This window comes from Marmota monax, unplaced genomic scaffold (genome assembly GCF_021218885.2).
Source record: "Marmota monax isolate L192 unplaced genomic scaffold, Marmota_monax_Labrador192_F-V1.1 WCK01_AAM20220418_F8-fsc00014, whole genome shotgun sequence".
Classification (NCBI taxonomy): domain Eukaryota; kingdom Metazoa; phylum Chordata; class Mammalia; order Rodentia; family Sciuridae; genus Marmota; species Marmota monax.
Window position 1 is genome coordinate 12,867,337 of NW_026695222.1, and position 21,515 is coordinate 12,888,851.

A 21,515-nucleotide genomic window follows, 5' to 3' on the forward strand; every position below is an offset into this window, starting at 1 on the left:
TGGATACACCGTCTGCTAGTGCTGAGTGGCAGACCTCACCTGAACGAATGAGCAAGTAAATGCATGGAAGAATATTTTTAAAAATTGAATAATGAACAAATTCATATGTAAATGAGTAAATTCAGGTACTTTATCATTTTTTAGTACTTGGGAACCTTCTAACCCCTGGGGCTGCGAACTCTTGAGCATCCCCAAGGCCTCTGAGCTGACATTCCTAGAAACCCAAGGATTGGGGCTCCACCTAGCCCCTGACTACCTCCTCCCCTCTCCCCTTCAAGGTGGACCAACTCTTCCGGCCTGAGGGTTGTCCCACTTTACAGACACCTGAGGTGCCTTTAAATCTCTTGCCCTCTCCCACACCTGATGCTACACCCCCTCCTGGGGCCACCAGATAAGGAACCATCTTCAAAGCTACGATCATCACCATTTGCTCTGACCCAGCCCTGATGACTCTCTCTCCTAACTCCCGCCCCTTCCTGCCATTTCCCCTGCCTCCATCCGTTTGGGGGACCCCTCCTTTTGACTGACAGACACAAGCAGCCCATGTGTGAGTTTTAATGAAGCGCGGAAACTAAGAAGTCTGAAGCAAAATCACCCCTGGCCGTGTTTTTTTGTTTTTCTTCCTTTTACGGACGGTCGTGGGGACGGTTGTGGGCACGGTTGGCGTGGTCCAGTCAAGGACGTAATCGATCGTTATTGGTTTCATTGTCACATAGCGACTAGGGACACAGCACCGTTTGCGATTTGCACAGCGTAAGACATGATCCTCGTCATCGTTGCACACCAAGAGGCAGTGTCCGTGACTCCAACACTCTGCTTCTGGGCACGGGAACAACCAGGAAGCAGATGTTAGTATTGCTAAGAGAGAGACCGAGGTGGAGGAGGAACCGAGGGAGGGGGAGAAGGCCAGAGAGAGGGCTGAGTAAGCCCTGCTGGATCCGCTCCCAGGGAGGGCGAGAGGAGACCTTGGGAGAGCAAGGAACTGAGCGATGATTCCAACTGGGAACTCCAGAGCTTTCAGGAGGACAGTTTCCAGACTTCCCACCCTGGGTCCCCCGACCCCTAACTTCCTACTTCTTACTTAGGGATCAGTTGATACAAATGAAGGGAACAACGCAAGGGAACGTTGGGAACAGGACAATGTCCACCTCTGACACTCGGGGATGGAGATGCTCTCACATGAAGCAATCCCAGCTCCTCATCCACAGCCTGGCCCTGTAACAGAGCCCAGAAAAACTCAGCTCCAGCCACAACCCAATGTCCAATCCTCTGAGCCCAGATTCACCCAGTTCAAACTCAAATGCAGTCGACACGCAGCCTTACCCTGCTCAGTGCCCACTGAGCCCCAGCTGCAAACCATACCCAAATCTAATCAAGCCACCAACCGCAACTCCCAGCAGATGCCCATCACCAAGCCAAACCCAAGCACCCTGCACCCTGGGGCACTGACTCCCAGCCTCAGGTCAAGCCCAGCCAGATGCCCAGCACCAGCGCCACTCAAGCCAAAATCCGTTCCCTCTCCAACTCCCCCAGACCATGGGGAAGTCCCAGGCCCCCTCTTCCAGGTCATCCTAATATTCCCTTTGCCACTGCAAGCCCACAGGTCTCCCTTACCGGGACTCACCCCCAGCCTTCATCCTAATCTCCCAGAGCCCCCGACCTGCACCTTCCAGCCTCAGCTCTATCCCCAGCTCCTACCAGAAGGCCATCCTGCCTTGAAGCACCTGATGCTCTAAACAGCTCTCATCCCCCCATTCAGCATCGTGGGGAGATATAAACACGAGAGGATCCTGGGAAACCCTCCCAAAGCGCCAGGAAATGAGGAGAGACTCGGGGGCTGCCCACAGTGAGAAGAGAGCAAAAGGGGACAAGCCCATGCCCAAGATCCCAGGCCCTCGAGAGAGCCCCAGTTACCTGACATCAGGGGTTCCACAGCCAGAAAGATGGCCAGGAACAGGAGAAGCAGCTTCATGGCTGTCAGGCCCCGGGAGAAGGTGGTGGCTGAGCTGCAGGGGACACAGACGGAGCTCTCCGCAGCAGAGATGAGATTCTTTTTATCACCAGGGCCACGGGCAGTGAATCAGAACAGGAGGGAATCTGTCCGAGGTCAGCCGGGCCAAAGGACAGTGTGTAGCAGATGTCTCAGCACATCACAAATAAGAGCGTGGGACTCAGGCCAGCACCGTGCCAGGAGTGGTGAGGAGGCAGGTGAATTAAAGCCATCTGGCCTTTCGAGACCCACGGAGGAATCCATTGACTAATTGATATACGAATACACGTCAAGAAACATTTAATTTGAAAAAAGACTTACCCAGCTCTCTAACAGAAGGACATAGGTGTCCATGTCTTCCTGGACCTTGAACTTGCCAATCTCATTTCCAGTTCAGGGGAACGGGGTTTGTCACTTGTGGTCCATATAAAGTTCTTCCTCTGATCTTCCCACGGATGGCTCCTGCTTGTCATTTGATCTCATCTCAATGTCACCCCTTTGGAGAGGCTTTCACTGGTCACCCTAGAAGACGGTACTCACACCCTTCGTTGTTCTGGTTCACAATAGCTTGTTTGTGACCTGCCTGGATTTGCCTGGGTGGTTTTATTTGCTTTACATGGTTAACCTTTGTTTCTCTCATTAGAATCCGAAACCTGGCTTGAGTGAGGGGGATGTGATCTGAGTGTGTTCCCTGAAATCTTCACATGCTGGAAGCTTGATGCCCAGTACGGCTGGGCTGAGAAGTGGTAGAATATTTAAGAGGTAGAGCCTGGTGCAAGGTAGTTAGGTCATGGGGTACCATCACCCTTAGAAGAGATCTCAAGGGACCCTCGTTAGTTCCCAGAGAGTGGATTGTTATAAAAAAAAGTGAGCTTGACCCCTAAATCTCTCTGGCCTCTCCCATTGCCGTGTGATCTCTTCCTCGTGTACTCTACCATCAGAATACCATCTATCATGAGACCAAGGGTGGAACATATGGAGCTGCCTGATCTTGGAATTTCCACCTCCAAAATACAAGATAAATTAACCTCTTTTCTTTACAAAATACACAGCCTTGGGTGTTTTGTTATAACAAAATGGACTGATACAGCTTATAATCCTAGTATCCACAACATCACCTGGTGTAGTGAGGTATTAATTCAGCTGTCTTAACAGATATTGCTCCCAAACAATGGTGCCAAAATACATCCAGTGATTTCTCTTTCATGTAAAAGTCTGTGTGTGTACTTAATTGTAGCAGCTTCACAATCCAGCAGGGAGCTAGGCTCCTTTTGACTTCATGGTCCATCTTCAATAGGCAGCTTCATTTGATGACCCAAGGGCTATTCCAGTTCCTACCATCAAGTCCCCATTTCAGCCATCAGGAAGGAGGGAGAGAAGGAAACAAAGTGTAACAGTGTTTTCTTTAGGGACACCATTCGGAGGTGGTACACATTGTTTCCACCCCAGTCCAATGGCCAGAGCTCATTCCCAGCACACCTACCTGTTGGACATGTTCTCTTTATTCTGGACAATGATGGCTAGTTCAGGGGCTGCCCAATCAGGATGGGAGGTCCAACACCAGGGAAGAGAGAGCCTTCTCTGACATTCCTGACATGAAATATAAAATAATATTTAATCACATAACAAATATGAGTAGATAATAAATACTAAATGTCCATCATTGCAGTAAATAATTGTAGACAATAAATAACTTAGACTGAGTAAAAAGTGACATAATGGGGACACAACCCCAGTCCTGTCAGAGAATACGTGGGATGGGGGTGTGGCGCAGTGGTGGAGCGTTTGTCCAGCATGTTCAGGGCCCTGGGTTCCATCCCCAGCACCATAAAAACAGAGAGAGAGAGAGGACACGTGGACTGTGTCCCTCCAGCCAAGTGTCTGGAGAATCTGGATAAGGGGGCATATTTTGGGCAGAACTAAACTAGAGACTATGAAGGTGGATAAGGGAAGAAGAAAATCCATTAAATACTTGCTGCGTGCCAGGCTTGAAGCACAGGTTTGGTTTAGCACAGACTTAGACTGTGCTCGGCCCTGACTCTCGCTACCTGGAGACCTTGAGGAAGTTAAATGTTCTGATCCTCCTGTAATTAAAAACAAGTCATAACTGCACCTAATTTAATTAACTGGGGTCATTTCTGTCAATTGCTTAGCCAAGTCCCCAGCACAAGAGAGGTGCGGAATAATTATTAACTACTCTTATAATTGTTTTGGATTCTCGTTATTATTGTCATCATCGTTGACCATCAGTATTATCTTCAGACCAGAGCTGAGAAGTGGATGTGGTTCACCCCAACGTGTTTGTGACAAAATCGAGACTCAGTTGGGTGCGGAGACCTGCTCAAGGGATTTCAAGGGATTTCCAGGAGAGATGAAGAGCAGGAAAAAAGGAAAGCAGATTTCCATGGAAAAGGATGGAAGAAATGGTCAGCCAATAGCTGTGATTGTGAAGGTTTGAGCCAGGAGGGGAGACATAGGAGGAGGTGAGATTGCATAACCAGATCACCACATGGGGACTTAAAGCCATGCTCGGGGCTCAAAGGTCCATCTCATAAATGATGGGGTGTTATAAGATTTTTTTAGAGAGGACCCTGATGGCATGTTAGAATTATTTATATATTTATAAAAATCTGACGACCCACATTGAAGATAATCCCTGGGGCAGAGGCAAGGGAGGGAAGATTAGTCAGGAAGGTATTTCAAGTCCCCAGGATGAAATGACAAGGCCTGAGAGGGGTTGGGAGGGGGGCACACATAAAGGATGTGAGAGAAGAAAACCCGTCACCGACCGCTGGAAACTCCCAGGGCCTCCCACCAGGCTGTGGAAGAAGCCCTGTCTCAGCTGCTGGGCACTGACCCTCTGCTGGGCTTGGTGACCGGTGTTTCGTCCCTGTCATTCTCATTTCCTCCTCCTCCTAGGTTTTTCCTCTGCACTGGTAAGAAAACAAAAATCCTTAAGGGCAAATATCTGGCTCAGGTAATAATAAGGGGGAACCCAGGATCTGAACCCAGGTCTTGCTGGCTCCCAAATGTAAAGCTTTTAATGATGACTTTTCAACTGGGACCCAACAAGTGAGGAGGCCAGTTGGAAAGATTCTTGCTGAGAAGGATTTAAGAAGTTTCCGCAGCATTGAGGAGGGGGCTAGATCAGAGAAATAATCGTCAGTGGCCTTCATTTCTCTATAACATTTTTAGTGAAGTATTATTTACATATGATAAAATCTCCTCATTAAATGTAAGTTCAATTATTTTGGGTAAATTTACAGAATGGTACCACCATGGCAACAGTCTAACTTTAGAACATTTCCATCATCCCCACCCCGAATATCCCTTGTGCCCACTGACCATCCCTGGTCATTCCCACCCAGGGGTGGATGGAACTGATGTTTATAATATCATCAACTTCGCTTCCTTTTGGGGGGCTGTTCCCTCACAAGGAGGTATCTGTGACAAAGGAAGAAGCTGTGGCCTTCAGAGATGGCGTGAGGAGCCAGAGCCACACCCATGGGCAGGACTCGAACTCAGAGCACTCTCCAAAGGAGCCCGGGAGCAGGTCCAGAGGAAGTGGATTTGAAAAGACATGGGACTTGTAAGTAACCCCTAGGCTGAGGGAAAGACATCGCGGTATAAATCTAAACGTTCAGAGACACTGAAAACCTCAGTGAGGGGTTTGTGGATGGAGGTTTTGAAAGTCCAAGAGAAGAAGAAGGACATGGAGTCAAGAACTCGGAGGAAATGATGAACTTCAACAGGGAGGAGCTTCTCTTTGGAAAGGAAGGGTTTTTACAGAATGACTGCACAGCCTTGTCCTTGAATCCTCACGTTGTGTCAACAGAGCTGCCAGGGAAACCCGTGGGCACCTGTTACCTGTGTGGGCACCGGGCGTGTTGGGCTTGGTCTGTGGGTTTGGGTTGGCGCTTGTCCACCTTCTTCATCCACTTTTCTGTCTGGAGAAGGGGTCCTAGAAAGAGGCGGTGCTGCCTTCCACCCTAAAACTGGAAAAGTTCAAATGTCACCTGAAGCAGGTTGTGAGCATACGGCCCCGGCCCAGCCACCCAGGGGACCCCACCCTAACCTTTGAACCAGGTACCCAGGATCCCAGGAAGGGGATCAGTGGAGTATTTACCTTAGCAAAGGCGCCAGAGTGAGGCCAGTGTCCAGGGGCAAATGAGGACAGGGATCAGTACAGTGTTACCGTACCCTCCCTGGACGGGGCATACAGGTGATTTTTCACTCTGCTTTGTTTCCCCTACCTCCCTGTCTCCCACCGCTATGCTGAGCCTAGCTCTGGGATTTCTCTGAACTTCAGCCAAAGGATTTCCTTGGCTAAAAATCCTAATTGAGCCAGGTGTGGTAGTGCATGCCTTAATCCCAGTGGCTTAGGAGGCTGAGACGGGAGGATCGCAAGTTTGAGGCCAGCCAGTTTGAGGGAGACCCTGTTCTCACAATAAAAACATAAAAAGGACTGGGGGTATCCCTCAGTGGTAAATCCTCAGTATCCAAGGGGGAGGGAAATATGAATAGAGGCCGTGACCCTGAGCAAGTAGATTAGCCCATTTGAAGAAGATGATAATGTGTGTCTCATACTGTGACTTTCAAGTGATAAAAAGTGTCCACCGCAGTACTGGCAGGAGGTAGCCAATACATTGTAGTTATGATTTCTGTGTTTTGGGTTGAGGGAGGAGGCCAGGCCTTGAACTGTCTTAGGGAAAATGCAGCTGGTTCTTCTGCGGGGTAGGGGTTTAGAGCTGGAAAAGAGGGGGGAGGTCTAGTGGGGGTGAGAGAGGAGCACTGGACTTGGAGCTACCAAGGTGGGACCTGTGAGTAGGGCTGGAGGCCCCAGGAGGGAGCCTGAGCACATGCACAGGCCACCAGCAAGGTGGGGGCCAAAAACACAGTCAGAAAATCTAAAGCACCCCTTGAACTTCAGCTTAGAGGAATGGTGTATACCGCTTCCCAGGAGCAAACTTTTATTTCAGAGTTGGGTGTTCTTAAGTGGAGCTCAGCTTGGTAGGAGGTCACTACAGGTAGTGGAGAGGATGTGTTTGGTGTACAGTGGAGCTGACCAGCTCCAGGAGTCCGAGGGAGACACCATCCAGAAATGAGAACATGAAGGTGTCTGATTGAGTCCAAGACTGAGCAACTTACCCTGTGTCCTTCCACATGTCATTCAACATCTGCAGGACTCCGTACGGATTGAGACAACACAGAGAGTGACCACAAGCCTATATTCTGAAGTTAGCCTCCTGGCTCTGTCGCCTTATAAAAGTTACTTAACTTCTCTGAACCTGTTTTTCATGGGAGGCTTTTTACCTAACCTTTATGAACCTGTTATAAAATGGGAATAACGATACTTTGAAGAGCTGATGTGAGGATTAAATGAGTGAAAGCACATAAAGCACTTGGGACACCTGATTCTTGGAAGCTGTAATATAGTGTGTGTGGCTGTTATGCTAGATCAGAATCCCCCATCTGGAGATTCCAGGCATTCCTGCCCACAGCTTTTCAATATTTCTTACACCCTCTGTGTTCACACAGGTCTGCACAGAGAGCACCATGATGATTCAAAAAAAATGACCTTGACTGATAGAAGAAACCAAAAAAAGATGATTTGTTGAGGAGCATTTATATGGGGGTGTCTGGGTTTATATTTGAATTATATTTTGTTCCTATGTCCTTGGTATGTGTGTGTGTATATATATAATTTTATGCACAGATGTGCATGCTCAAATTTTGTGTTTTCTGTGAATTTGTGTGTGTTGTGTACATGTGTTTTGTGTGAGTCTGTGAGTGCACACCTGTTTATCCTTTCATGCAGTTTGTGTGTAGACCCACAACCAGCATGCGAGTGTGTGCACTAGTACCTATGTGCACACGTCTCTGCTCTCAGATCTTCTAATGCTGCAGGGAAGAGCTCTGTCCAGCCCCCCACCACTCCCCACAGACTTCTGCACCCGGTGACCCCGGGAACATGGATTCCCTTATGGAGCTGGGAGATCTGGGCCAAGGCTAAGGGAAGTGGCCAAAGAAAGTGTGGGCAGCAGGGGCCAGGAGATAGGGAAGGAAGTGAGCTTTAGCCAGAGAGCCAACTCGTCCTGTCACGGTGTCTCTGGGACCCGCCAAGATGAGGACAGACTGCAGCCTCAGACTTTGTAATGTCTCCCACACTGGTACAGCCTGGCCCGGCCGGGTCTGAAGGCGTGCACCACCCTTACCCTCAGATCTGAGCAGCTGTCTTTTTTAATTGTTGGAAAGCCTCCCTCCCCAGCCTACAGCCTCCAGGGCAGGGGAGGGGATGTCAGCTAGCCTGCTCTCAGGATGCTCCCAGCGAGTCAGCACCCCGGCCTTATTTCACGGATTCCTCCTGCTAATCCATCAGGTTAGAAATATGGCAAGAAGCTCCGCACCGTGGCGTGGCGCATGCCTGTGACCCCAGCAGCTGGAGAGGCTGGGGCAGTAGGATCGCAAGTTCAAAGCCAGCCTCAGTAATGGCGGAGGTGCTAAGCAACTCAGGGAGACCCTGTCTCTAAATAAAATACAAAATAGGACTGAGGGTGTGGCTCAGTGGTTGAGTGTCCCTGAGTTCAATTCCAGATATATATATATGAATATGACAAGAAGGTAAAAGGAATAACTAAAATCACAGCCTCCTGCGGACTTCTGAGTATCACATCATCTCCTCGCTTCCTAGGTAGGGTCTGGGGCTCAGGGAAGCAAACATGAAGCCCAGGTAACCTAAAGGTGTGGCAAGGACACTACAGAGGGGCTGGACGGTGGACCAGCATGTCCCCCCTGCAGCCTGTTCCAGGCACTCCCCAAGAAATAAACAGAGGGGGGATATTTTCTCTAGGATTCTTTAAAATATTAAGGGAAATATGAAAAGTAACCACCACACCCAAATCTCAGGAAATGCTGCATTTATTTGTTAGTTTAAAGCCCGGCTCCAAGACACCACTCGCAGAAGCTGGTGAGATGTCCGATGTCCGTTATTTTGGGGTCTCGTGCCTGATCCCACAGGACCTCATGTTCTAGGAAACGAGGAAGGACCTGGTCCTATCAATAATGATGGCCTTTGTTTCCCTGGCTTCTCATGGTCAGGACGCTGCTGATGAATTCCGTCAGCTGTTCACTGTGCAGTTCTGAAGGCTAGAGGATGGCTCTTCACCACGGTCGTCTCCACCCACCAGACCAGCCGTGGAGGCCTCTGCTGCTTCTCTTCTCCACAGTGGTTACCCTCCAGGTTACCCACCCACATACCTGCCCCCTTGGGGTGCTTCATCAAACACCCTGCGAACCAAACCCCTATTTCCTCTCCCATTCCAAGGAGATCTGACCCCCACCCCCCAGATGCCACGACCTTCCTCTCTCCTGTCCTTGAAGAAAAAGAAAACCCTCCTTCTCCTCCCAAGACAAGTTTAAATAGCCTCCTTGGTCCCAGGTTTTCCTAGCAAAAATTGGATAGCAGTCAGGGTTGGCTCCAGGAAAGCTCCCAAACACGTCTGCACCTGCTTTGAATTCTGCAGCAGGAAAAGAAGGCCAGGCTCAAAATGGAAAGTCCCGGCTTCCCCTCCAAAAACAGCACAGATAAATCTTTTTTTTTCTTTTTTTTTTTTGCTGATGCTTATTCAAGTAAAATGGAAAAAAAAATATATATATATATATATATATATATATATATATATATATATATCAAGCAATTAATTGCTACATTAAATTCTTGATACATCACCTTCCCACAAATTTTGTGTAAAAAATAAACTTACTACTTTATGTAGCTGACCCTATTAGTATATCCTATCTTGCTCTTAAGAATACCAGACAGCCAGGTGTGGTGGCGTACACCTGTAATCCCAGCGGCTCAGGAGACTGAGAAAGGAGGATCACAAGTTCAAAGCCAGCCTCTACAACAGCAAGGTGCTAAGAAACTCAGTGAGATCCTGTCTTTAAATAAAACACAAAACAGGGCTAAGGATGTGGCTCAGCCTGAGTTCAAACCCAATACCAAAAAAAAAAACCCACCGGACAGTGAAAGAAGACATCACCTGATTCCCAAGAGCATGCCCTTTAGCCTCCTTATTAACAATGGAAGTACTAACTCGTGACCATCGACCTTTGCAGCAATGGATAAGACTCCCACTCCCCCACCTCACCCCATCCCCACTGTCTTGTCCTTTCATTTCAATCTGTATTTTAGTAGCTCTGGCATTTATTACATATCAAACACTTTTACTATTCCCATGGGAATGTATACCTACAAAGAGGAACTTTCTTATAAGATCATTTTTGCTATTTTAAGCCAGATTTTTATCTCCTTAAGTCAATTACTCAACAAATACTGATTGAACACCAATATTTGCACCAAGGCTGTTCTGAGTACAGAAAATAAATCAGTCATCTTCATGAAGATTGTCAGGAAGACAGACACTGAGCAAATTTGCCCTTTTGTTTATTGGAGACGGGGTCTCACTATGTGACCCAGTCTGGTCTCCAACTCCTGGGCTCCAGTGATCCTCCCACCTCAGCCTCCCGAGGAGCTGGAGCTGCAAGGTGCTCAGCATTGCACCCTCCTGGACAGGTATTAAGTACAGGTGGCTGGGTGCTGCCAAGAAGTGCAGAATGCAGCTGGCAGGGTCGGGATAAGGGGGAGGTGAGACTGCCTGAGGAGTGACAGTTAAGGACACAACCCTGAGAGTGAGCGCCTCATTTGTGTGTGGCATCCCAGGCACCCCCTCTCTTGGCAATCAGAAGGGTCAAAGTGGGAGGGAAAACACTCTGCAGGAAGGCGAAGGCTCTGGGTGACATTCCCTCTAGTGGTCACGTGCTGTGTCTTTGGACACTTGGCCTCATTCCATCTAGGAGTTACTCTCTGTTCTGTGGGTCTTGGTGGAAGAGAGGGCTGACCCTCCACCACAGGGAGCTCTGAAGGTGAATACTCTCTGCGGGGAGTTAGCAAACAAGTGTGTGCTCCTGGCTCAGCCAACGGGATGTTCCAGCCAAGGACTGAGTCTCAAAGAGCTCAACCCAAATCTCAGGGGAACTGGGAAAGTACAGCAGCAACGGCAAGAGCCCAGGTGGGATGATGCCCGTGCCCAGGGCCAAGGTAGCAAAGCTTGCTATAGGACCTCTTCAGGCTAATACTTCTGCCCACTCTCCCTCAGTTCTTCCAATCATCTAGACTTCCAGTCAATTCTATGAGGCACACCATATCCTTCTAAGAAATATCCTTTCTGCTTAGGTTGGTCCCTGATGAACTCTAATGTCACAAGCAATAAAAAGTCAAGATGTTTCATTGTCAACTATGTTGCAGGAATGTTGCTGAATTCCAAAAGGATTGAAGGCTAGAAAGAGGGACCACCTAGCAGGGACATTAGGGGAACAGCAGCAAAACTCAGGGAAGGCCAGGACAGGAAAGGAGGAGAGGGGATGCTAGTGAGGGACAGAGAAGCCCCCAAACAGCAAGGCTTGCACAAAAACAGAGAAAGAGTCAAGGGGCCTTAGGGGATGGGAGAAAACAAGAGGAAAGCATCAAAAGTCTCAGGCGTCGGGATGGGGTAGAGCTGCCATAAATTCTTGAATGGCTACCAAAGGACAGACGAACCTTCTCTGGGTCAATTAGTTGGAAAGAAGTCGATGTTTGAGAAGTCTTTTAAAGATGGAGCCGCGGGACTTGCTGATAGATTGAATTCAGTGAGCCCAAGTGAGGAGTCCAGGAAGCCATCTAGGTTTGGAGAAACTGGGCCCGTGTTGGTACCACTTATCAAGACAGGAAGAAGAAAGGAGGTAACAAGGCTTGATGAGGTGAGGTCCCCACCGGGAGTTCCGTTCTGGCTATGTCAGGAGGCACCAAATGGAGATGTCATTCAGGGAGCAGATACGCCCGTCCAGGGGTGATAGCTTGGCAGGGGAGATATGAATGTGAAAGTGATCGGTCTATAGAGAGTACTCGAGGTATCTACTAAAAAAAAAGGAGTAGGCAGAGAAAAGAAAAGACATATAAACAGGCCTGGCATTTGGGAGGGAAGGCTGAAAAGCAATAGCCACATATCAAAACGGAGGATGTAGTACCTTAGAATCAACAGAAGAAAGCATTTGAATGAGGAGATTGTGGTCCACACGTCAAGCACTTGCTCAGAATCAATTAGAGGAAAACGAGGGACCCTTCTGGGATTGGCAATGCCGGAGACGGCTGGGAAGCTTCATGGAAGAAATTTCAGTGTCACATGAAACCCAGCTGGGTCAAGCTGAAGAAATGATTGAGAAATTTAAAATGGATAAAGCAAAGACACGCCTTTTAAGGTTTTCTTTGAAGGTCTACAAAGAAGTGAGGCTCTGTCCGGGGAAAAATGTGGGATTGGGAGATGTTTTAAAGGAGGGAGTATTAGTTTTGTTTTTGTTTTTGTTTTGTTTTGGTATGAGTGAAATGGTCTGGCACAGAAGAGAAAAATGAAGAGGATCATAGAAGGTGAGGTGGTGGACCCAGCCTAATTCCATTTTAAGATCTCATCACAAAGTCATGAAAAGTTAATTTCTATTTTACTATAAATTACTGTGATTTCTGAACTTGTTTGGAATTCCTGCCCGTGCCTTGAACTCACCCATGCCTGGCTCCCCCTGACCAGAAAACAACCCTCTCTGAAACCTCAGCGGTGCCTCCTAAATTCTGATGTTGGGATCTGAATTTACTCCCCACCTTGAACTATTCAAGCCATGTAGATCATTAACCTGCTACCTGCCTTTATATTATGCTTGTCAAAATCCTGTTATCTGTAAGTTCTCAAGACACCCTCCTTTGCAACTTTTTGTGCTATAAAGCCCTGTCCCTGGAAAGCTGGGGGACTGATCTCTAGCCCGGGATTTCGGGTGAGACAGTCGCTGGCCAGCCTTTGTGTACACAAATACAAGCTTGCTTTAATTTGATTTAACATTGGGGTTGGTGATCTTTTCTTAGTGTCAGTGTTCAACAGAGGTCCTGGAGTAGGAAGGGGAGATGGGGTGTGGGCTTGTTTCTCGGGATAGACGTTCTTTAGTTGGAAACAAAAGGGAGACAGGAGTTACAGACAGATGCAGGGGAGCATAGGCTTAGTAAAGAGAATATGCATTTGCTTCTGGTGATATTTTAGAGGGAGAGAGTGATAGAAGATTGAGAAGAGGGGAAAATCATAGAATAGCCATTTCAGAAAGTGAGAAATGAAGCTTAAGGAGAAGCAGGAGACTGGTCGGGCAGAGTTGAGGCCCCCAACTTGAAGGCAAGGGGGGCTATTCTTTCATGGTTAGGAATTTGAGATTGACACCATGCAGCGAGGGGAGAGGCCACAAAGCAGATTGTGATATGGAAGCCGGAAGCCGGGTGGGGCAAAATGGAGTCAGGAGGGTGAGATAATTAGAGGAAAAGTGTGGGGTCAGGGCCCTCAGCTCAATTCTAAGAGGGATTGATTGTGGAAAGTAAGAGTTGGAAGCAAAATAGGAAGGAGGATCTTAATTTTTTATAGGCAGAAAACTGCTAGGATAGGGCCTGAAAGGATAAACCTAGATTCAATTTGCATTTATCAACAACTGTAGGTAGCTGGATACAGTGGTGCATGCCTGAAATCCCAACAAGTTGGAGGCTAAAGCAGGAGGATCACAAGTTTGAGGCCAGCCTCAGCAACTTAGTAAGCCCCTGTCTCAAAATAAAAGGGATTGAGGATGTCATTTACTGGATAGGAGAGGGGTGTTCAGGATGAAACTTCCTGGCCCACGGTGAGGAATCCTGTTCTTTCTGGTTGGTCTGATAAAGGTTGGAGATACTGGGGCCATGATGACCCAGATCATGGGGTGAAAAGTGGCCAAATCCCTGTTTTATTATTTTTTTTTTAGTTCAGGATCAATCCTGGTCCAGTGTCTGGTGACCCAGCTAGAGGAAAAAAAAATGATGGAGCCCAGGACCTGGTCCCAGCTCCCTCCAAGGTGAGGAGATGTGTCAGAGGCGTGATTTTGGAGTCCCTGGAGGGCAGAATTGCCCATATGATCAGGAGAAAAGTGAGGCCGTTGTTGGAGAAGCAGAGAGAAGCAGCGGGCCAAGAATGAGTTCTGGGGCTGGGGCTGGGGCTGGGGCTCAGAGGTAGAGCGCCTGCCTACCATGCGGGAGGCACTGGGCTCGATCCTCAGCACCACATAAAAATAAAATGAAGATATTGTGTCCACCTATAGCTAAAAAAATTAATATTTTTTTAAATTAGTTCTGTGTTCACCCTGGATTCTTGCTTGCCTCTTTGACTCCCCTGAAATACCCAGGGATTGGGGTCTACAGCCTGCCTCAGCCTAACGTCTCTAGACTCTAACCACATGTAGCTATATATTTAAACTTAGATTACATTAAATTAACTTAAAAATTCAGTCCCCCAGTCATACTACCATATTTCAAGTGCTCAGTAGCTACATGCAGCTGACTAGTACCTATCATATTGGACAACCAAACCTGGGACATTTTCATCATTTAGAAGGTTCTATGGGTGTTAGTCTAGAAGAAAAAAAAGAATTAAATGAATATGATAAATATTCCTTATTAATATCCTGTGGACCAACTAGGGGCTGGCAGGTTGGGAATTATTGCCAAAGGATAAGGCTATTACCACGTACTGCTTCATCCTGTTCTTCCCAACACACACACACACACACACACACACACGCACACATTTTCCTTCTCTGTCTCCAAGTTGAACTAGATGGAACTGTCAATCAGAAACAGGGAACAGCCATGAATGATTTAATAGAACTGTGGTTTCCAATGCTCCTGAGACTCAAGGTCGGAAGAGAGTCAGTCTGCAGAAGTTAATTTTTGGTTCCCAACTGGTTCTTTAAGGTCTTCGGTTTAAATCGGACATACTTGGGGTCCACACAGCACTTACCCTCTTCTTTGCACAATAGATAGAATACTTCATTCTCTTTACAGTTCTCTCTGCACCTGCCAAATGTGCCCCAACACTTCTTGACTGAAAGCCAAAGGGAAAGAGGGAGCAGGGTTAGTCCTGAAGAAAGCAAAGGGTTGGAGAGGGAGAAGGTAAATTCCAGGACAGGAAAGAGCACTGAGGGGTAGCGGCACCCACTCCTCCTCAGAAAATCTTCTCTGAGCTTCTCCAAAAACCTTCACTATAACTGATCTTCGGACTATCAGCCAAGAGTCTCTACAAAAGAGTTCAGTGTAATTAAACTTCCTATTTCCTGTCGCTCTGTCTTACTTGGCCGCCATTCTGGAAGAGATCAGCACCCAGGTGCTGAAGGCCCCTTTCCTAGTGTAGTAGTTTGCAGAACTGTGTTTGCAAATCCAGAGAGTGATAGGAAAAATAGATTCTTTTAACTAGGTCTCTGACCTTGGACCTGAGCTTCAGAGATGTTTACATTTCAAAGAGGAGAAGAGGTTGCCAATTGGGCTCAGTGGTAACAGCTGGCAGTGGGAGGGAAGAAAGGGGAGAAGAAGCTCTCTCCCTCTCCAGCGCTGTCCTTGAAGGGTTAACTTGCCCAGAATAGCGAAAGAAAAAGCTGCTTTTGTGTGAACTTCTACAGACTGTGAACTTCTGAGCCCCTCCACCTACAAGCCAGGTATAAAGTTCTAAAACTGCCTGATCTCGGGGTTTGCGGGGATTTATTGATTACAGCAAAATCTTTGCCCTCTGAACCTGGCTATAGCCAAATAAACCTGATTCATGTTCATGGTGTCTTGCCTCATCTGTCCCCTGTAACAAGAAAAATAAGATCTGTGGGGTAGAAGCCCATATGAAAATCCCAAGGTTTAAGTGAGATCATAGACCCCGGTCCGTCCCTTCTCCACTCTGTCCTCTCCAATCCCTTTCCACTCAGGCTTCCCCTCCTTGGACAGCTCCCTTGGGAGAGGCAAGAGGACCCCTTTTCTCCAGGGTTTTATCTCCCCCATATTATACGATTCCCAGTTACCTAATATCAAATAGCCACATTCACCCTCTGCCCTTTGGCACCTCCGCTGCTTGTACTAATGAAAAGGAACAGGAATCTGAGACGAACCCAGTGGAACAAATATAAGCCCTCTCTGACATCCATAAAACTCCCGAGAATTTCTCACTCCCTTCTCTACAACATCCTGGGACTTCTCACTGGCCTTAACCAGTCAAGAGAATTAGGAACCACTTTTGGGAGAAACCAACAACCTAAAGTAGCCTGGACAATTTGGACCTGCATGAAAAAGTAGAATCAGAATCTTCAAATACTTAGAATTTAGGAGACAACAACTTAGAATGTTGTTCATGGAGACAACAGTAAATCAAAATTCAGATCCTCTGAAAGAATGTTTTGGGAAAGCAGCACGTTCTCTATACCCCATACCTACGTCTCTCTCTTTGACCCCAACCATATCCCTGGGTCATCAAGTTCAACTTATTCAGAGCCAATCAGAGAAAGGTGGTCAGGGGGGTCAAATAATGAAAGATGGAAAAATTATTTGGTGCCAAAGAACGAAAACTTCCCTTAACTAAAGAGACTGTCCAACAGCCTCCTCGGAGCCTGCTAGACCATGCTCCGGGCCTCAGCTTTCAGAGCCCCCAAGGTTCCCTGAATATGCATCAGGTCCCCGACACACACCCCCTGGGAGAGAGCCTAATTACCTCGGGCGCCCTGGGCCAGGAGCACCATGACAGAAACAGGAAGAGGAGCTGCATGAGTGGCAGGAGCTGCAGAAGGGATAGAAGCTTCTAGACTGGCAGAGCAAGCAGAAGTCTCCATTCTGGGCAGTCCAGGCTGGTATTTATTGCCCTGAAGAGTGTGGCAGATCCATGATCAGTGAACCAAAAAAAGGAACAGTCATTAGAGACCAGACGGGCCAGGCAAGCGATCAATCACACTCTCCTGGCAGGCCAGGAGAGAGGGCAGGGAGGTTAACGAGAGGGCAACTTAGCCTCTGAAGAGTTTTATAATACAGCTCAGAAGAATGAGAAGGGCACAAATGGTTTTGTTCTTTTGGGTACCAGGGATTGAACTCAGGGCCACTTGAACACTGAGCCACATCCCCAGCCCTGTTTTGTATTTTATTTAGAGACAGGGTCTTACTGAGTTGCTTAGAGCCTCACTTTTGCTGAGGCTGACTTTGAACTCACGATCCTCCTGCCTCAGGCTCTAGAGCTGCTGGGATTACAAGCGTGCACCACGGCTCCTGGCCCAAATGTTGTCATTATTAATTAATTCTGATTAATGAAGAGAGAAACACCAAGTAAGACTGAAAAGAAGTGAGACTTCTGTGTGCCTTGGGTTCTTTTCAGTAAAGCAGACATCTTTAGCTGTCCCATATGTTGGTGGCTCATTGTAAGGATATAAAAGGAAGGACAGAAGCAAAAGAAAGTACCTTGATAGCTCTGGGGCTGTCACCAATGGAAAAGAGACTGTCAGCATTCACAGAATGCAATGAACAAGAAAGCCACAGCCTTGCCTTCAACAGAGCATGTTTAATAGGAACAGGTAGCATCCTCCTGATGGCAAAGAAAATAACATGACAACCACCACATTTCTAAATCCACGTACAGTGGATTGCAATGTTGACCCCAATTCTTCAGTCATGCTTGAATCCACACCCGGGAGGAATGTATTTCACTATCCTTTTACTAGAGTCTTTGCATATGACCTGCTTTGCCCACCAGAGGGCCCAAGGGACAGTAGTTCTGAGCCCAGCCGCTAACAAGTGATGTTCTCAGTAGCCCTTCTGTGCCTCTGCGGTCAATGTGAGAGAAGCCCGTGTCTGAAGAGGATGCATGGGGCAGAGCCTCTCCAATGGCCCACAGATTGACACAGAGAGAGAGAGCTGCCCTGGCCAAGCCAGCCTCAAAGAGCAAGCCAGCCAAACCCCTGCTACCTGCTGACACTTAGTGACAGTAAAGGATCACTATTTTAAGCCTCTGAGTTTGGGAGTGAAATGTAGTATTACATGGTAATAATGGCTAGCTACTACCTAAGGCTGGCAGAGAGATCAGAAAAGAGTCGAGTGCCTTTTAGCAAAATAGTGGCAATGTCTATCATTTCCAAGACATGTACCAAGAGAAATACCTTCTTCCTGGCATGGAGTAAGATTGATGTCTCCAAGAAAAATTAATGCTATAGACTGAAGATTGTCAGATTTTTTTTTTTTTGTCAAGGGCCGATGACATGCTTCAGGGTTTGCAGACCATATTGTCTGTCTCACCTGTGCAGTGGTGGCACCAAAGCAGCTATAGACGGTGTATAAACAAAAGGCTGAGAATTAATCCCAATAAAACTTGAGTAATAGACAGTGAAATTTGAATTTCATATAATTTATGCATATCACTAACTATTATTTTCTTATGTTTTTCAACTACTTAAAAATGTACAAACCATACACAATGGAATATTACTCAGTGATAAAAGAGAATAAAATCATGGCATTTGCAGGTAAATGGATGGAGTTAGGGAAGATAATGCTAAGTGAAGTAAGCCAATCCCAAATAACAAAATGCTGAATGTTTTCGTGGATATAAGGAGGCTGATTCATAGTGGGGTAGGGATAGGGAACATGGAAGGAATAGACGAACTCTAGATAGGGCTGAGGGGTGGGAGGGGAAGGGAGGGGGCATGGGGTTAGAAATGATGGTGGAACGTGATGATTATTATTATCCAGATACATGTATGAAGACACGAATTGGTGTGAGTATACTTTGTATACAACCAGAGATATGAAAAATTGTGCTCTATATGTGTCATAAGAATTGTCATGCATTCTGCTGTCATATATAAATTTTAAAAAAGAAACTAAAAAATATACAAACCATTGTTAACTCAGGAATCACACAAACTCAGGTGTCAGGATGATCTAGACTGGCACACTTTAGAAACGTGAAAACTGTCAAATATTTGGTCATAACATCAAATGACATTATTCTAAGAATAGTCAGACACTGCAGGTGGAGTGTGGATCAGAGCTGCGTGGACTGTGACTCTCATGAGGGTTCAGGGCTCCTCCGTGGCTGGGAGTTTAAGAATGCTCTAAGTAGGGAGAAGAACCAGATTGTAGCCAGGAGCCTCTAGCAAGAAAGCAGTTCAGGGAGACTACCTAGGGAGAGCCCAGTAATACCTCGTGAATTCTCATTTTTTCCTAAATACATTATTCACTTTTGTACCTAATTCTGTATTCTTCTTTAAAAAGAATCTAAACATGATGATTGTGTCAGACACCAGGATCTTCCTCTGAGAGGGAGGTATGCTTTGGGGAAGAATCTAATGACACTTAGTCCAATTTAGGTGAGCATTTTATTCTGATTCAAAGTTCCACTTTGAGTATATATACCAAAGAAATCCCCATGTGTCCTAGGGAAATGTTATACATTTAGACATCTTATAGGTGTCTGTTAAGTTGGGGGCTGTGGGGCAAACCTGTCAACCCAGCAACTTGGGAGGTTGAGGCAGGAGGATTACAAATTCAAGGTCAGCATGGGCAAGTTAGTGAGACCGTGTCTCAAAATAAAAAACAAAAAGTGGTAGGAATATAGATCAGTGTGTGTGTGTGTGTGTGTGTGTGTGTATATGTAATTTTTTAATGTCTGTTAAAGCAAAGTTCATAGTGTCAGGGAATTGAAGATGACCTAGATTTCATCTGCAAATTGGAAGATAAATTGTGATGGATGCAGTTGGGTAAGGTAGCACACACCTTTGATCCCAGCAACTCAGGAGGCTGAGGCAGGAGGATTGCAAGTTCAAGGACAGCCTAGGAAACTTAGTGAGACCCTGTCTCAAAAATAATAAAGGGCTGGGGATGTAGCTGAGTGGTAGAGCAGCCCTGGGTTAAATCCCCAGTACCACACACACACAAATAATAATAATAATAATAATAATAATAATAATAATAATAATAATAAGTGTTGCATACACACATCATGGAGTGTTCTGCAGCATCAACAAGCTGGAGAATTTGATGTACATGAAAACATAGATCGACATTAACAGCTATTGCTGACTGCAATGGTATGACCATGCAGGAAAACAGCTAGATGGTTTGGTATAAAGTTAAACATAGGTCTACCATACAGCCCAGGAATTTGTTCGAATGCATTTATCCAAGAGAATGAAGACCTCTGTCCACACCAAAACTTAAGTTTCCATTGCAGCTGTATTCTTCATAAATGGAAACAACCTAAATATCCATCAACTAATAAGCAAATAGGTCGTGGTGTAGCCATCATGCAATAAAATAATATCCAGCAAAACAGGAATCAACTATTGCTTCACTCTATATAAATGGCTCTAAAAGCATTAGACTGAGTGAAAGAAGCCAGACCAAAAGAGAACATGTGGAATGGGTCCGTTTACATGAACCTTTATAAAATACCATTCTGATTCACAGTGACAAAACCTTAACCGTGCCTGCCTGGGGCCAGTGGGAGGGGATGGGCATTGACTGAGGAGGGTCCAGTGATGAAAGTGCTTTCTTGGTATCCAGGGATCAAAGTCCATCATCATTTGCACGGTTAAAATGTTATTTTATGTAAATCACATCTCAAGAAAGTTGACTAGGTAAAAGCTTGTGCTGATAAACATATGATATAGGGTACACGTTACAACATCCAAAGAGGTGTCTGTGGAAGACTCATGAGGGTTGATAATGAGTGGAGAGCTGCCGCAGTCTGGCTGGGCACAAATCACGAGCCACTGAAGCAGGAACAAACTTTATTTTTGAACTGCAGGAAAACACTTCACACAGCTCCTGGGGAATCCTCCCGAACGCCACGCAGCTCATCCAGGAACCCCCAGCCGGAAATATCTCTCCCGGAAATCCCTCCTCCTGCACTTCCCCAACCAATGGGAACTCTCGGGGAATCCCTGGAAATCCCCACGAGAACTCCAAAATAGTGTGAGAACTCAAAAGTTGCGGCAGAGGCGGATAGTAATGCCTCGCCTGTCAATCAATACTGTTGGCAAAATGCCAGGGGCCATACAGACTCGGCTGTGGATCTCAGCATCTCCCCCTTTTTGTTTAATTAAACAACAAGCAATGTGGCTTAGGGACCGTGCCTGTTAGGCAGTCCAATTCAACATATGGTCCTTACCCATCATCGGATGAACTGACCTCTAGGCGTCAGCCTCCTGTCTTAGGTTGGTACCACTGCAATTGGATCATACCCGTCACTGACTACCGGTCCAGCATACAGCCATACTTGTGGATAGGCCTTTGCACCAGTGGGGGGGTGAGGTTCTTTGCCTCACCTCTGTTGGCCCCCAAATTTTAGACCATCACTAGTAGAAGGGAGGAGGATGCAAAATGCCATGACACTAAGCCAATTGAGGGCTCCTTTGAAAAACTGTACCACCGGTGACATCATCAGCAAAAATACTCCAGCACTACCACAATTCGCTGTACCAACAGATAGTTCACAATGCATACAAGTGATACATAGTCCAGGCAAGTTCTGCAAGCAGTTCAAAGCAGAGGAATCTGTCAATATGTCCATTTCCTCCCAAAGTAAATCAACTCCTTAATTGAGCATTACTTGTTGAGTTATTATTCATTGATGCATCAGTT

At 46.6% G+C, this 21,515-nt stretch overlaps 2 protein-coding genes across 2 annotated transcripts; both read right to left on the reverse strand.

Annotated features, from left to right (window-relative positions):
• Positions 1-541: 541 nt before the first annotated feature.
• Positions 542-16,631, reverse strand: Defb119 (defensin beta 119). The gene is made up of 8 exons (XM_046433835.2): positions 16,603-16,631; positions 14,878-14,961; positions 5,858-5,985; positions 4,848-4,923; positions 3,474-3,580; positions 2,312-3,324; positions 1,915-2,097; positions 542-816 (listed from the first exon to the last, which is right to left on the reverse strand). The coding sequence occupies exons 7-8, from the start codon at positions 1,970-1,972 to the stop codon at positions 572-574; spliced, it is 303 nt and encodes a 100-aa protein (XP_046289791.1). The 5' UTR covers positions 1,973-2,097; positions 2,312-3,324; positions 3,474-3,580; positions 4,848-4,923; positions 5,858-5,985; positions 14,878-14,961; positions 16,603-16,631; the 3' UTR covers positions 542-571.
• On the reverse strand, positions 14,713-16,720 carry Defb121 (defensin beta 121). The gene is made up of 2 exons (XM_046433834.1): positions 16,603-16,720; positions 14,713-14,961 (listed from the first exon to the last, which is right to left on the reverse strand). Exons 1-2 carry the CDS (start codon positions 16,718-16,720, stop codon positions 14,801-14,803), a joined length of 279 nt encoding a protein of 92 aa, XP_046289790.1. The 3' UTR covers positions 14,713-14,800.
• Between the last annotated feature and the right edge of the window lie 4,795 nt (positions 16,721-21,515).

Excerpts from the sequence above, each read along its gene's own strand:
- Defb121 (XM_046433834.1), bottom strand. The coding sequence starts at position 16,720 with ATGGAGACTTCTGCTTGCTCTGCCAGTCTAGAAGCTTCTATCCCTTCT. Across the intron at positions 14,962-16,602 it reads CCTGGCCCAGGGCGCCCGAG|TCAAGAAGTGTTGGGGCACA; the intron begins GTAATTAGGCTC and ends TTTGGCTTTCAG.
- Defb119 (XM_046433835.2), bottom strand. The coding sequence starts at position 1,972 with ATGAAGCTGCTTCTCCTGTTCCTGGCCATCTTTCTGGCTGTGGAACCC. Across the intron at positions 817-1,914 it reads TGTGGAACCCCTGATGTCAG|CAGAGTGTTGGAGTCACGGA; the intron begins GTAACTGGGGCT and ends CGTGCCCAGAAG.